Source organism: Bolinopsis microptera, chromosome 12 (assembly GCF_026151205.1).
Source record: "Bolinopsis microptera isolate Bmic1 chromosome 12, MBARI_Bmic_1.0, whole genome shotgun sequence".
NCBI classification, from domain to species: Eukaryota; Metazoa; Ctenophora; class Tentaculata; order Lobata; family Bolinopsidae; genus Bolinopsis; species Bolinopsis microptera.
In genome coordinates, this window is record NC_087083.1 from 6,462,702 (window position 1) to 6,478,713 (window position 16,012).

Sequence of the window (16,012 nt, forward strand, 5' to 3'; positions counted from 1 at the left end):
CTCCATCCAATTATTCAATTCCTCGAATGAGCGATAATAGCAAGTCATATCAGAAAAAAAAACTCAATCAGGAACTCATTGACTGAGCTATAAAGGCCTGACTTTTGGCCCCAATGGCGACAAAGAATGTTTAGGCTGGAAAATCTCAAGCTTGTTATGGCAGGCACAAATAAACAGGATTTAACTGTACTATGTGATTGGAGAAACCAGTAACATCGGACATCCATGTCCATTGTCCAGAGCACACGTGCTGTATATACTTGATATTTTGATAAATTTATATGAGGTCCTGTTTATACTAGCACTGTTCTTTTTTATACTAAAGATATATTATGAGGTTTAAGAATCATTAAAACCACAAATGATTTTGGTTTGAAATTATAAGGGGATTGAAATCAAAATACAATTGACCTATGTAGAACATGAAATAAATAGCACGTCTCGCTTACTATCTAGGCTAAATGTACTGATCGCACTACGCACACAATTCTTTTGTTTTCACTCAATCAAAAACGATGCAACAAGTTGGAAATAAACTTAACATTTTGAAATAAAAGAAGAGTTTAACGATGCCAAAGTCCGTCGTAAGCTGAGCGAAAAGAGAATAGTAATAAATAATTTAGGTATGGATTTGTGAGCATTAAACTAGCTAGAGCTATACGTCAATCATTTTAGGATCTAATAGATAATATTATAATCAATAGATTTGCTATGGAACTTAACGAATTATGCTTTTACGAATTAGCTAAAGTCGTTAAACAAAGAGTTTATCGTTTATTGAACAGCGCATTCAAAAACGTAGAAGTATATCAATGAAAAAATATGAAGTTGCACCAAATATAAAAAATTATAATAACTCGACGTTATCGAAAAACTTTAGAACATAGAAGATAGAAGATGAATATTGAAAATATGTCATTATATAGCATTTGAAAAACATGCAACAAATAAGTTAGTTTAAAGTTATTTCATGCCACAAAATCACACGACAGGATCATGTAACTTTGACTAATTATTAATTAAATTCCTAACATTAAGAATTTAGTCCCTACAGCTACAATTTTAACTTTCTCTTTACAATTTCGTTGTCCCGATCGATACTTAATGTTAAAGATTCGAATTAAAATTGAAGTATCATTTTAAAGATTTATCTGTTTGTTTGTGACTTTGTTAATCAAACCAAGTCACCACAATCATTTTTCAGTTGATTAGCAAGTTTAAAAGTTCCCTAGATAAAAAGATGTTCGTGGCCAGCACGATTCGCCTAAACTTAATGAAGTCCAGTCGCTGGATTTCCGGAACACGAAGGTTGTGCAGTCAAGTGGAGTGGAGTAGAGTGCTGAGCGTTGCAGTGATGAAATGATGACGTCACGTTTCACCGTCCGACACGGCCTCTTGAATCTCGCTGGGCACCAGGAGTAATTCACAACATTTCACCTTGTGCTCCGTGCTGTTGTCTATGGGGTTATGTCGCATCCTGAAATTAAAACACTCGTCAGAGAAGAGATAATTTTAATTGTGAGTTCTGTAAAACAAGGGGATATGGATCATAGAGATCAGTCGATAACCATACACTTAATTCATATCAACGAGTTCAATACGCTGTGAGTAACACGAAATGAAGGAACATCTTCAAACTACTACTAAATTTCTTGTTGTACACCCGTTTATGTGAAATGTTCAATTTGGTTTTGTCTCCTGTAGAAATCGGGTAAATGTCAAGTAGGTCAAACAATTAAAGTCACAGCTAAGTGGTTTGCAATAAAACTACTTTACTACTTTGAGTACATAAAATAATAAAATAACTGTAAGCATATAGATATCATACCAGTCAGTTTGAAGTCTGTACAATCTGTCCAAAGTAAGCTTATTTATTTGTGTTCGGCCGTCAGTAAAAAATGATCGGGTCAAGAATCAAGAATGTCACCTGATTTGAAAACAGTTGGACTTCTTTGACAGGCGTGTAGTCAAAAGTCGAAGTTCCGGCTAAATGAACTGCAGTAATTGTCACTGGCAGGCTTAAACAACAAGTCACCTGCCAACTGAACAGTTCACATGGTTCATAACCAGCGCGCGGGCTTTTTAAACGGCGCGCGCATTGATTTGCGCATGAAAAGACGTAACAGTATTACCGCGTATTCCAGCGAGTTGCTTAATCAAACCTACAGTTGCAGATCTGTAAGTTAGTCAGTAAAAGTTGGGAACGCTCCAAGAATATACCAATAATTCGGTCAATCTCAATTATCAATCAGTCGTACAAAAACCACAAAGGCAGTAAATAGGTAGCCTAACTAGTTCCTTCAAAGTTCTGTCGGTAAAATTATCATACAGCTCCAAGAAAAGCAATTCTAATCTGATTATAAAGTGACAAAACTTGACAAAAACAATAAGATTTAATCGCATTAATTTTGCCCTTAATTCTTAACCCTGTCACAGTCTTTTTTCTCGTTGATCTTATCGATAAGAGCTTCAATGATCCCGTCACTTTGATCGAGAGCAATCAGCTCGCAACATCTTATTCGATACTCCAATTTACCGTCAAGGAAGTCAAGTCTGTATCTGTAGGTTTGGTAATTGTTACTTTTGTAACAGTTATTGTACGTCAATTTCTGTACAGCGGGGTGAAGCGGAAAGTGCTTATCTCGACTTCTAGCACGTTCATTTTCTCTATAGCGAGACAGCGAATAAAAAGAAAAATATTGCAGGAATTCACTGTAATCATGTAATACGTTTTAACTTTAGGTATTCTACGGTAATTACATTTCTTTAGCTTTGAAAATATTTCACATAACTACAGCCACTAGCCGATGTTTGCAATTCAATACTAAATGAACTGTGTGCTACAAAACGCAATGATCTCGAGACACGGAAATGATTGTGATTTTAATTACAAATGCTCAAATGACTCCAAAAATACATAAACAAGGCCACTACTTCACTTTACTTAACTTAACTTTAATACACGTTTTTATAAAGCAATGAAAAAACCTGCATATTTCTGCTCCCCTTTTATTAGTATCCAGGTAAAATTTATCGAGTATAATATTTTGAATTTTGTGCCCCGGGATAGCTTAATCAGTCGTGTCTAAGTAGCCCCACTTAAACCGTTATTCAAAGATAGTCTGATAGTGATGTCTGATAAGAGTATGAATTACTGAATTGCATTTTAGAGACAATGGTTTAATCGGGAAGAATTATCTCTGATTTCAGTCGAGTCTAGGACTAATCCTGTTACAAAATACTAAATACTCTAAATTCTGTTCAAGTATTATCTGACACAATTCCAAGTAGTTTCCTTGTGAAATGTTCCCTGAATTGTAGCTAAATCTCGATAAATGTCATCTTATATTATAGCAGTGGAGTAAAAAAGGTCATCACAGCTACAGGGCTGCGTCATCGTTATTTAGAGGTTAAGAGGGGTCCGATAGGATTCTAATTACGAAGATTAAAACTCGCAGGTTGCACAGAAATCGCGAAATATCTTGTCCGCATGTCACACGATTCTTTATAGTCTGTAAGCCATGACTCGCGATTAATTAAAATATAAAATTGGCAGTGAATAGTGATGGAAGAAAACAATCAATTTAGCCTGATCATTAACGCAAAATCTGTGAAATTTTTGTGTCATCACAATAATTTTTATATTTGGCTTCAGTGGTGACTGGTGGCAGAAAACCTGCTAATATGAATCATCGTGAAAAGACTTGAAAAGTAGCAGTTCACACGGAGTTTTAAACAACAATTCGTGTTAAACATTTGTGCATGGTACTTAAAGTAGCTGTGAATAAAATGGATTTCCTTGAGCCGTGATTCTATGAAGCAGAGCTGAGAAATATTTAAAACCAGCAGTTCCGAAACGGCCGGACCCAGAACGCTGCGTTCATGCTAAAACATCTCGAGTTGATTACTCTAGTGGCAGTTTTAAAGTCTGGAATTTACGAACACCCGAGCTGGATGGCCAGGACATTAGTCGTGGTACATTTATATCGACACACACTTAACCTTCTCCCAGCTACCGGAATTTCTAACCTCCCGAAACTCCTGTAACTCGTGCTGCAGTGAGGCTACAGCTTCTAATCATTGGCACTGGTATGCTACTTGATTGCAACGCTGGAAATCCCGTATAGAAACATACCAGAATCAATATGATCAATCCCAGGAGTGCTATATATAGACGCAGAAATTATTAAGCAGTCAAGTGTCTAGTGTCTACGCTATAATATCGACATTATAATGCTGCAGTTGTCATTGCAATTCGTCCGGGTATGGTAAAATCATTTTAACAGATCCTGATAACCGAAGATGCGTCACTGATATCATCAGCAAACCATCACATACGCTATATTTCAATATCAGGTGTCCTTAGTCTTACTACGTGTCATACTTGTATCCTTGAGATTAGGTTTAAAATAATGCTTATTCAATAGAATAAGGCAACATAAATCACCACAGCGCGAGCGGTTACAGCGATGTTGAACATCTGACTCTACCACAGTGGAGGTGGTGGATCATGAGATTTGCATATTTGGTGCGTCACTGCTGGAACCTGCACTGATTGGTCAATCACTAAAATGTGTAAAATAAATTTGCCCAGGTATTGGATAGTACTTCATTCCACCTTCAGCTTACAAATTCTGGGAAATTTCTGTCCTCAAACATTCAGGTATTTTCCGAATATTTTGGGGACTAGAACACCGGCCCTACACAGCAATGTGGAGTATTTCGCCAAAAGAGAAGGCATGCGACACATCAGGCCCTACAAAACTTTTACAGATACCTTCCGACATCTATACATCAATATATCCAGCTATTGATCTCCATCAAAAGGGCCAATTGATATCGAATTGATCATTCAATATAAAGGGTGGTGACGAAGAGTTAGTACTTAATATGCTTAAATAGATGAGGACGATGAAAGTTGCACGTGCACACAGTTCAATACTCCAAATCACGTGACACTAGCTGCCAAAGCCACGTGACAGTGACCCAGGAACAGGAAGTGTGTATCTAAGCCGCGAGAGAAGATCAAAGAGTTGGATACACGTGAGGCGTGGAAGAATGGGGCCACGACGACTACTTTTAACTGCCCCAGAATGAAATGCACTTAAAGTGGGGGTCAACGGAAACGTCAAACCATGTTTCAGGTTTCAGTAAACTTCTGTATCGTCCTGTTTCAGCGTTGTAGCAACTTATCCGGGCCGAGCGAGACGACGCGAGGAGATGAGGTTGATAAATTTGTCACTCGATAACTTGTCGTAATCTGTTCCCATTATCAGTAATTTGTCCATATTACATAATTACAACTACTCAGTACTCCCTTTTCACACCACACCCTATTTTTCATCCAACTCTTAGAACTCCTATCTCCACCATACCATAGTTCAGTTTAAGTGGACCAATTAAAAATGAAGACCCTTAAAATATTAAGTCGATAAAAATCTAGCCCTAGATTTTAGATATTTAATGTGTTTAATAGCACGGACCATCTGATGCAAATTATTTCCAAATTACGGGCGATTATCTTAAGTGTTTGGATATTAACTTCAGGAAGGATAAATATTGGAAAGTAAATGTTTTATGCAAAGTGTCAGGTAGGCAAATAATGTGATCTTTATTTGTAGGTCTATCACATTCTTTATATCACTTTCTTTATATAGCACAATCAAGACACCAATATTGGTTAACGTATAAAAAGCAAAATCTTCTACCAATAGTTTGAAAAACTCGACCTCAACCCAACAGAGATAAAATCGATTCTTGATCAGTTAAGAATATCTAAATATTGATTTAAGTGTTTATAGATCAGTCGAGTTATTCAAACTTTGTTTAACAATAACACATTGCAACAAACGAGACGTGTAGGTCCACACAATAGTATACAGCGACACCGCGGTGAACTTACGTCACAAAAATTAATAAGTTATGAAACGAGATCTTTACAAATCCCTGTTTACCATAATATTTGTATATAAGTATTCTTTAACATCCTTTATATTTATAACGTGTACAGTTAAAAATAAAAATTCTTTCTCTTGCGACCCAAAAATCATGTTTCCTAAATTACTGTTTAATTCCGACATTATCCCTGAAAACCATTAACTTCAACAATTAAATTAAATATTGAAGGAGGAATTAAGATCGAATCTTAAACATAAACAAGGCCATCTCCAATATATACGAAAGATACATCATCAAGCAGGGGTGTACACACAACACCCCTTTACAAGTCAAACTCTCAAACAATCTATCTGGCCGAAAACATCTTCTAAATCTAAGCTTTTTGGCTCTAGAACAATCAAGAAATAACGTAAAAATAAAAATGCAAAAATGTAATGTAGCAAAGTTTATATATGAATAACCTAAGTAAAAATCATCAGACCCAAGTAGGCCAGCATGTCGAATAGCTGATTTCAAAATAAGATGGAACGTTTTGTACCGACTTCAGCTCTTTAAATCATCAAAAGTACTATAAATCTTAATCTTTTCCATCGCTATACGCTAACAATACCACATAATACCATGAAGATTACACGCTCACAGCGCATTGCACGTGCAAAAATACTTTTAATGATAAACAGATCGTGCCAATGATGGCATCTTTACAAAATATTTCATGTGGTATTGCTGGAGCCTTGATCGATCTATAATATATAGACCTTTTGAAATAGCATAGAATTTTACTTATTAAGTTATTTAGTTTATAATATATTATTATGAAGTTGTAAATTTAGGTTCCAAATTCTTAACATCTTTGCAAATTGCTGTGTTTTTTTTACAAAAGGAATGATTTTTTGAGGTTTTAATCTACTGCTAGTTTGACTCAAACAAGTTAAGAAAATCTTAGTTCATCATTAAATTCATTACAAATAAAATAATGAAATTAACCAAGGAACCGAGCTTAGCAGATTGCAAAGATGTCGATTATAGTACCAAACATATCATATTCTAATATAATATTATATTCAAGTTATCATATATTAACGATGAGGCAGAGCATGCGCTGCAATACCGTCCAAACTCAACTCATTAAATTAACTACATTAGTTAACCATTTGGTTATTTTCGGAGTTCACTTGACTATGATAGTGTAAAATAATCCATTTATAAGGGTCGTTGAAACGCTACACTTCAGCATTTTTGATATTGAATAACTTTACGAGCTCTGATAAATCCTCATAAAGCCGAGGAATTATTTTATTAATATATTAAAATTCAGTGCATTTCTAAATTTTTCAGTTCATTGAGGTCACATGTTCAGAAGTTAACATTTGTTTGTCATTAATTAGTGATAGCGTTTCAACGTCCGGGAAGAATGTGCAGAATTTTCTGGGAAATTGTTAGGAATTTCATAACAAGGGGCGAATCAAGCAAAATAAATTCAAAACACGTAAAAATAGGTGTCCAATGTAGGTAATAATTAATATGTGTCAGTTCCACAATGGAACGAATTACAAAACTTCAATTCATGCAAGGTCCGTAATCTGTTTGGCACTGTTTGAGGGACGATATTATAATTGCAGAACGAACGTATTACTAATATAGTTTTTGAACTGTTTCATTCTTGTTTGAACGATTCGTCGTTATGATGCCCATAGCGGCAAAGCAAACTTCGCTATTTTGTCCGAAACTAAATAAGTATTTATATACTCAGACTTAGTAACAACATGAAACGTGCATACTATGGCGAGGAAGTTGTGCGCGCACACGTGCGCTTTCCTCCCCTCTTAAAATCTTTTCATCAGACTAATAAATATATAATTCATCGCTGCTTGCAGCCATGAAAGGAGCGTCTTGGAGTTCATTACAATATGTACAGTGTCATCTGACTTTCGCTTTCGTGATGACGTCACGTGATAGTGATGACGTCACGTGGTTTGACGCAGCTGATGACGTCATGTGAGCTGTCATGTGAGGACTATCTCCCTTTCAAGGTTCACGTAAGTGAGCTTCAGATGTGGATGTTAGAATTAGCTCGCAGCAGTGCACTTTGTACTCAAGTAGGGCGGTATTTCCCACCTGCCTGCGGTGTCTGAGGAATACTTCCATTAAAACTGTGTGAAACACTTCTTGTTACAGTTACAGTTACAGTTACAGTTACAGTTACAGTTACAGTTACAGTTACAGTTACAGTTACAGTTACAGTTACAGTTACAGTTACAGTTACAGTTACAGTTACAGTTACAGTTACAGTTACAGTTTGAACTACAGTTACAGTTGACTAAGTTACAGTTACAGTTACAGTTACAGTTACAGTTACAGTTACAGTTACAGTTACAGTTACAGTTACAGTTACAGTTACAGTTACAGTTACAGTTGCAGTTACAGTTACAATAATTAGGGGTACAACAAGTATTGAATAATATTCAATACTTTTGTTGTACGTACCCCTAAATATATTCAATGAATATGGGATAGAACTGGACAAAAAAAGGCTTAACAACTTAATGATAACAACTTAACGATAACAACTTAATGATAACAATAACAATGACATTAATATTTAATTAAGCCTTTAATCACTCCCTAAGAGTGTTGGCATAACAATAACATTGTCAAAACGGTATAAACGTGCAGATAATATTATTACATTATGCAAATAACATTGCAGGGCAGCTTTATAGTTGATATTGAAATGTTGATAGTATGAGGTGTTTATTTTTGACATGATCATCATAGCAGCAGACATTACGGCACGTGAAATCAAATCTAATTTTGCAAAAATGAAAATTTGGGTGTTATTGACCACAGCTCTATCTGTTAAAGACCGGGTGCACTATTTCATCTTTTAAAATCTTTTAAAAGATTTTAAAAGATTTTTCGGGAAATAAATCTCTAATTTCAATGTTATGCACTTCGGCAGATCTGATGACAAAAGAGTAATTGTAAATTATGGAGGTAAATCCAAAACTAGGTCCACAAACGCCAGTCCGAAACATACATTACTGCAGGAGAGACCTGATTAAGTACTGAAGGAGGCGGGAAAAAATCGCACAATTACTGTGACATATGATTACTTGACCGGTAGGGTGTTTACTAGGGTGAAATTGCAATTCTATTCGATCAACCGGCAAACTTAGGTCCGTCAACCGGTCAGTATTTCGGAGGACAGTAAGTATTGCGGAGGAGGGACGTTGGAAGAAAATTCTTGATTGAACGGGGGACAAACAAGATACGATTTCGGACTTTGGTGCCGGGCAGTTGACACATGAATGAGGGTCATTACGTTTTACAGTCGGAGGAATGTTGGATTCAGACCTGAATTCTCATTCATGAAGACGGGAAATTTGATGCACGTTCGTGAGATTTTTTTTGCGGGAAAATAATGATGTCGGAACAATGGCTTATAGTTGAATTTACTGAGTTGCATAGCGTGGTGTTAATACTCTAACGTGATTGGCGGATGTAGGACAGTATTGGAGCTGTGATTTGTGGATGATAATCACGTGGGTGTCACGTGACCCGAGTGAGCGTGACGCAGGGCTCCTCACAACACGGGAGAAGAAACAACTACCAGTAATTACAGCTCTGTCACTAACATGCAGCCGCGCAGGCACTTCACCACCATGTCGCTCCTTCTTAGGAATTTAGTTCAAATTGCATATTCATCAAGTTCGTGAGTGTGGTGGTGAAAATACCGCATCCTTACCTCAACATTCTCTGAACCTCGTGCCAGTGGAATTATGCACCAGACTGGGATAGTCTAGAGCCAATGAGTGCTGCTGATTTTGATCACGTGACAATGAGAGCCAATGGGAGCCGCTGATTTTGATCACGTGACAATGAGAGCCAATGAGTGCTGCTGATTTTGATCACGTGACTTGATATTTTGCCGCGTGGGCTGAGAGCACTAAGGACCAATGGGGCACGTGGTGAAGTAGGAATTGAATGAGATTAATTTTGTTAATTAGATTATCATTCTGATGCAGTTGTTTCCAGCAGATTACAATGGTCACAATGCTCCACGACATGCTTCACAGCGCTGTTATTATTATTATATTATAATCAGGTATTAAAAAAACAATCTAATAACACAACATTGTCTAGACGGTCAGGTATTATTTGGATATTGGCTGACACAAGAAGAACAATATGAAAAAAGCTGCAGTACGCCACACGGCTCTGAAGGTTAGTGTGATCTCGTGGCGTCTCGAGAACGCATGGTATGCCGTGATATAAAATACGTCGGTCACCAGCCAAGATGGACATTTGAATACTGTGGTAAAATTTCGAAGTGACAGGCACTTTATGTACGAAAGATCTTGTGATTAATTTAGGGAGACTAAACACTATTCCCACTACCGAAACTTGGCCGAAAATTAAAGATCTGCAGCATATTTTTAGAAAAAAACGTACGAAGTTTCTTTACAGTCGTATTTTTAGCAGTTGTATTTTTAGAAATCGATTGAAATTTAAACTATAAGGTATTTAATTTAAACGGCATCGGTTTAGAGTTCCTTCAGTTCAAATAAATCACGAGGCTCGAATTTATAGAGTCAAACCAGAGTTTATAATGTATGAGTGGAGCGGACTGTTGTCTTTCTGGGGCCAGACTCACAATAGCCTGATCTCTGGTATGCAATATTGGGAATATTCATTACTCATTTTGTTTTATATCTGGGTGGGATCTTCATTCTTCAATGACAATGGAATGTAGGCTATGCCAATTAGCGAAAGTTTAGGGGCTGCATTTTTGAGCTCTTTTTTATCTTTAACCCACAGGCTGTAAGGTATGCTAGTTTTTGAAGCCCTTGCTTTTCCACAGAAATCCCTGCTACATAATTCGGAGAGGCTGTCGAGCTCTGGGCCCATGTTAAGGCTCTGGGCCCATGTTGAAGCTCTGGGCTTGAAAGGAGGCTGTATAAGTTCAGAACACAATAAGTTTTACGATCGACATTTAAACAATAAACGAATATATTTCAGTGCTAGGGCTGAAAGAGGTGAAGGTAAAACTGAAATTTACATGAAGTTACAGGTTTCTAAATGAATATCTGGTTATTAGCTCAGACTGAAACAATAAGGACAATGTTTACATCGATAACCATATAGGTTAATAGTAATACAGAATAAACAATGAGATACTTTAACTTAAAAGACATTTTAAGGGCATAAGTGTAATTCCTAGTGAGACAAAATAAAGACATTGACATTTAACATTTAAAGTAAACAGTTTACAGTTTCACACAGTTAAAACGGAAGATTCTTTTTTCAGACCCGCAAACAGAGTCTCAAAATTGAGGCTGAGTATGCCCTTGAGAGTAACGCGTGTGCCATCACGTGACGTCATCATTGCGTCATCACTATCAGCTTGGTCATGTGACTGCATCACACATAAGCTAGGTTATCAGTTTAACACATAAGTAACCCCTGAACCCAGAATATATCAAGAGAAGAAGGCTTTTAGAGGCAAAGAAATTTCATCTAAAAAGATAGAGGTCCCCAACATGAGACCGCTGCTCCTCTCATCCCAACCAATATCCAAATAATAGAGATACTATCAAGATAGTATCCAAGTTCCACAGACGAATAACTCAGAAGAACACACGTTAGTTTACAAGACGATCTTAAGATCATTTGAAATAGTTTATTTAAACATGCAGTTCATGCAGCAATATGACATCATAATTTACTTTAAATACCAGTATTTACAACTTAACAGGTTACAGCATATCTTAACGCCACACATTTATTATTTTTACATAATATCTTAACCAATGTAAGTATCGTTTATTCTCGCGGGAAGTAATCTAAACTTACTCTTACCAGTCAGACGTTTATTGTTTAGCGTTTGGGAAGTAATGGGTCTTGGGACCTAGATCCGTAATCGAGTAAAGACTAAGAAGAGGGTTTACGCTCATTATAAAATAGTCAAGTCACGGGTTAAGCGTTCATTGTAAGGAATATCTCCAACTGGGCGAAACTACACCGACTAACAGATGACAGATGCCCTAAGTATTCTTGTGGGAGGATTGGAATTCCTGGAATGCCGACCCTTACTAATTGCAGCAAGCTTGCCAGTGTTATCCTTCCGGCAAGCTTCACACGGATACTGAACTGTTGGTGAACTGTAGACTGTTCACGATCGTATGTTGTCCTGAACTTTGATTGGTCAATTGCAGGTCAGGTGTTTAGTCTCTGTATTCTCATTGGTCAGCTTGAATTTGTCTAGCCATAGGTCGTGTAAAACAGTGTTTGTATTAGTAAAATACAGTGTAAACAATGTTGTGTGTAAAATAGCCGCTGTATGGTTTAAAATAGCCGCTGTATGGTTTAATACCGTCAAGTTGGATTGGGGGGGGGGGGGGGGGGGGCGGTGATAAATCCAATTTACCACACCAGGGATATGCTTAGTTTCCTCCGGAAAGTTTGACACCTTACAAAAATAGTACCCATCCTCAGAAAAAATGAAGAATAGCCAAGGGTTATCTTCAGATCGCTCAAGTCACTGTTCGTCTACAACTATTTGGCAACAATGTATCTGATTTTTTGTTAACTCAATTATCTTTACTATCGCAAGTATACCGGGGGGGGGGGGGGGGGGGAGGGGGGGTGACCCCATCACTGCAACGATATGTCAAACAATGTTCTCTTAACTTGGCCAGCCAATTGTCTTATTTCACAGACTGTCAAACTCATTCCGTGTCTGTAAATACACACAACAAGTAGGTTCTGTCAAACAAATACCATCAGTTCTACATTGAGAATGAGCTGTTGTAACAAAAGTTCATTCGCCACGAAAAACACCGAAAAATCACACAGACAACTCGACGGACAAATTCAGTTTTACACCAGACCAACGAATTGACGGACCTAGAATGGTCTGGGCTCGGACTAATACGAGAGTTGCCCCCTAAGCTACTAGACCACAAATATCGTACAAAGTCTACAAGTTTAGACAGACTAAAGTGCTTCACGTACGATGGTACACGCCCTGTACTCTACAAATTGCCCACAATACTGTTAGACACGTGTGATGGATTGGAGAAGTCACGCACTTTTACGGTTATCGATGTCTGTTTGGTGCTTGAAACTGATGTTCAATTTGGGCACGTCTAGTTTTATAAACAGTAGTGGTTGAAAGTACGGTTAGATCTCTATTGTCTAAGTGCTGAATATCATGCAAATCAGTGTTATAATGCTTCGCGAAGATCGGATCAAAGGTGGGGCGGCGGTATTATCACAAAACATACAATCTACACGTGCAAAATGAGTGAAACAATATAGCACGTGCAAAGCAGCTGGAATTTAGGGAAAGTACTTACTTCCAGCCGACAGTTGACATGGCATGAGAAGGACACATAATTTCCACTGTTTCTAGTTCGTCTCTCTGCTTTATCCATCCTGAAAAATAAAGTTTTATCGTTTGATGAAGTGATTGATTGATTAAATTTTAATAAATTTACTAAGAGAGCTATAGGAAGATATTGAAAAAGGTCTCTATAGTAGGAGTTATCATACGGGTTCTTCTATTTTCACTTTCTTCTAGATCCTGATTTCTAAGGATTCTTTTAATTGAGTTTGACTATCGTAGAGTTGGAAAGGTGCGACAAATTAAACGGTATTCCAGAATCCCTAAAATCTCGACAGAACCCACTAGGGTTTAACCTCGCATATTATTACAGACCAAAATGTGTCAGCCTAATTAATCGACATTCCACTAATTAATTGATAATGATCCAAGTACGTGCGGACATGTTTTGTTTGCATAACCTTGTGGACAAATAGCAGCGTTATGTAAGGCTGTTTCCCTTTTAAGCACAGGTCACCTGTTTTAATACTTAGGATAACAACAACTCGAGGATGGTCTTTATTGATTTCATGTTACTAATGACAAAATGTTATTAATGACACCATTTAACAGACAAAATTGTTTTATATTGAATCAGGAGACCAACGTAAACCTATCTACCAGTCGCACTGAAATTATATGATAACAGTCGGAAGCTTTTAAAGTACCTAGCAGTTTCACTCCTCCATTTAACTTACATACCAGCTGAACAGATACCTAAATTATAATTCGTAAACTCTATAAAATCTCTAAATAAGCGGGACGCTCACCTTTTGTTGGGTACCAGTTGCAGTTAAGGTGTTGGATGAGCATGCCAGAGTAGCCGGGCTCGCCTTTCTCTCCGTTAGCGCCCTTAACACCGGGGGATCCAGGTGGTCCTGGATTTCCATCGTTACCTGTTAATCCCTGTGATAACGCGGGTTAGTTTCTGAGTTACCTTATGTTACTACCTTATGTTACTATATTATATAAACTATAAAGCGTATATATACGCTTTATTATATATGAGTATATATATATATAATATATATATACTTTGGGTGAAATAAGTGGGGTGGGGGGACTTTGGGTGGAATAAGTGGGATGGGGGGGGGGGTGACTTTGGCTGGAATAGGTGGGGTGGGGGAACTTTGGGTGAAATAAGTGGGGAGGGGACTTTGGCTGGAAATAGTGGGGTGGGTGGGGGGACTTCTTGGGGTCACCAGGTATGGCTATAATTTCACTTAAATCATCTATAATCCAACAAATTCGATCAGATGGCTGGTATATTCGTTGACCTGTTATTAAATATTGATTATATTGATACTTATATTGATACTTCTGACTGATCTGCTACTTTTATCTGCTTTGAAAGGGAGGGGGAACGGTCGGGTGAGGTCTTGATCAGAACAGATATCAAAATACACATATTGGGGGTTCGCCACTTGGTTTTAGGCGGGATGAAAATTACCACTAATTACATCGGTAATTAAGAAGTAGCATGTCAGTGGTCATGAAGTAACAGCGTTAACATTCTTAGCTGATTTTTATTGCACTCGTACTGGTCAGTGACTCAATAATTCCTCCTTTTGATGCCACCACTTGATGGATTTAGCGGATCAAGAGCATTGATCTGGCCTCATATTGATGACTCTTCCTTACAGGATATTTTAATTCTTATCGATATTGTATTATCGTTTAGTGAAGGTACTTAGTGCAACAGATCAATAGATAGACATTATATTAGGGGCCCGCTTCTCTCTACAACAGGCAGGATATCCTTTGTCATTAGAATACCAAGGGGATTTCACTGAGGACCTGTGGTAAGAAGTTGATCGAAAAGACGTGATTTGCTTGAGTTTGGTTAGACTTAGTTACTTACCAATGGTCCAATAGGTCCAGTGGGTCCTTCTAATCCAGGCATTCCTTCCCTACCAGGAGGTCCTTGGAATCCTGAAAAGTAGCAAAATCGTTCAATAATCTAATGATCTTGCAAAGATTAGACGCCTTGACTTAACATCCACTCACTTGATGGACAACATTAAAAATCAGTTAAATAAAAAAGTAAAATAATTACCTCTGGGACCCCTGTCCCCTTTAGGGCCTCTCAAAAGGTTTGGCTCGCCAGTAGGTGAAGGAGTGGAACTTGGGAAGTCTGTGGTTGACCACACGTCCGGAGCTTGGCCCGAGTCTCCCTTAATCTTAACAGCACTGTACTCGATCCCACGACTCTCTAGAGCCTGAACATTGATAAATTATTATTTAGATGATTAGTTAAATAAATAATTCATAAATGGACATTCTTTTGCTCATGATTCTGATTGTGAAGAATACAGATATGATATGATTGCCTAAGGCAAGTGATACTGCGAAATATTGATAGGTATTACACAGGCCCTGAATGTCGCAGTATAATCTATGGGTTGTATTCCCTTGATTACACAGGCCCTGAATGTCGCAGTATAATCTATGGGCTGTATTCCCTTGATTGCACTTGATTGTAATTTTTTTAAATATGCAATGATTTGTCGGGTTTTTGCAAAACTTCCTTTTTTGGAAAACTTCCTTTCTTATATCTCTTAGATAATCAATAATTCTGTCCGATGGGGATATCTTTGAAGTGTTCTATTCAACTCAACAGGAAAACTAGTTGACAAAAGTGCAAAACTCTTGAAAATAATGGAGACACATTGACGCACTGTCATGACTATTAACTTCTATATTTGGAATGAAATAAACACCGTGTTA

At 37.4% G+C, this 16,012-nt stretch overlaps 1 protein-coding gene across 3 annotated transcripts in view; it reads right to left on the reverse strand.

Moving 5' to 3' along the window:
- Positions 1-362: 362 nt before the first annotated feature.
- The window catches only part of LOC134824640 (collagen and calcium-binding EGF domain-containing protein 1-like), a 76,626-nt gene continuing 60,976 nt past the window's right edge, over positions 363-16,012 (reverse strand). For 2 of the 3 annotated variants that reach the window (XM_063836601.1, XM_063836604.1), the window contains 5 exons: positions 15,342-15,504; positions 15,147-15,217; positions 14,056-14,191; positions 13,260-13,338; positions 363-1,477 (listed from right to left, as the gene is read on the reverse strand). In XM_063836601.1, the coding sequence (XP_063692671.1) occupies positions 1,369-1,477; positions 13,260-13,338; positions 14,056-14,191; positions 15,147-15,217; positions 15,342-15,504 (558 nt within the window). In that variant the 3' untranslated portion in view covers positions 363-1,368. Of the gene's footprint in view, positions 1,478-7,793; positions 8,030-13,259; positions 13,339-14,055; positions 14,192-15,146; positions 15,218-15,341; positions 15,505-16,012 lie in introns of those variants that run through there. The other variant, XM_063836602.1, reaches the window with a different exon arrangement.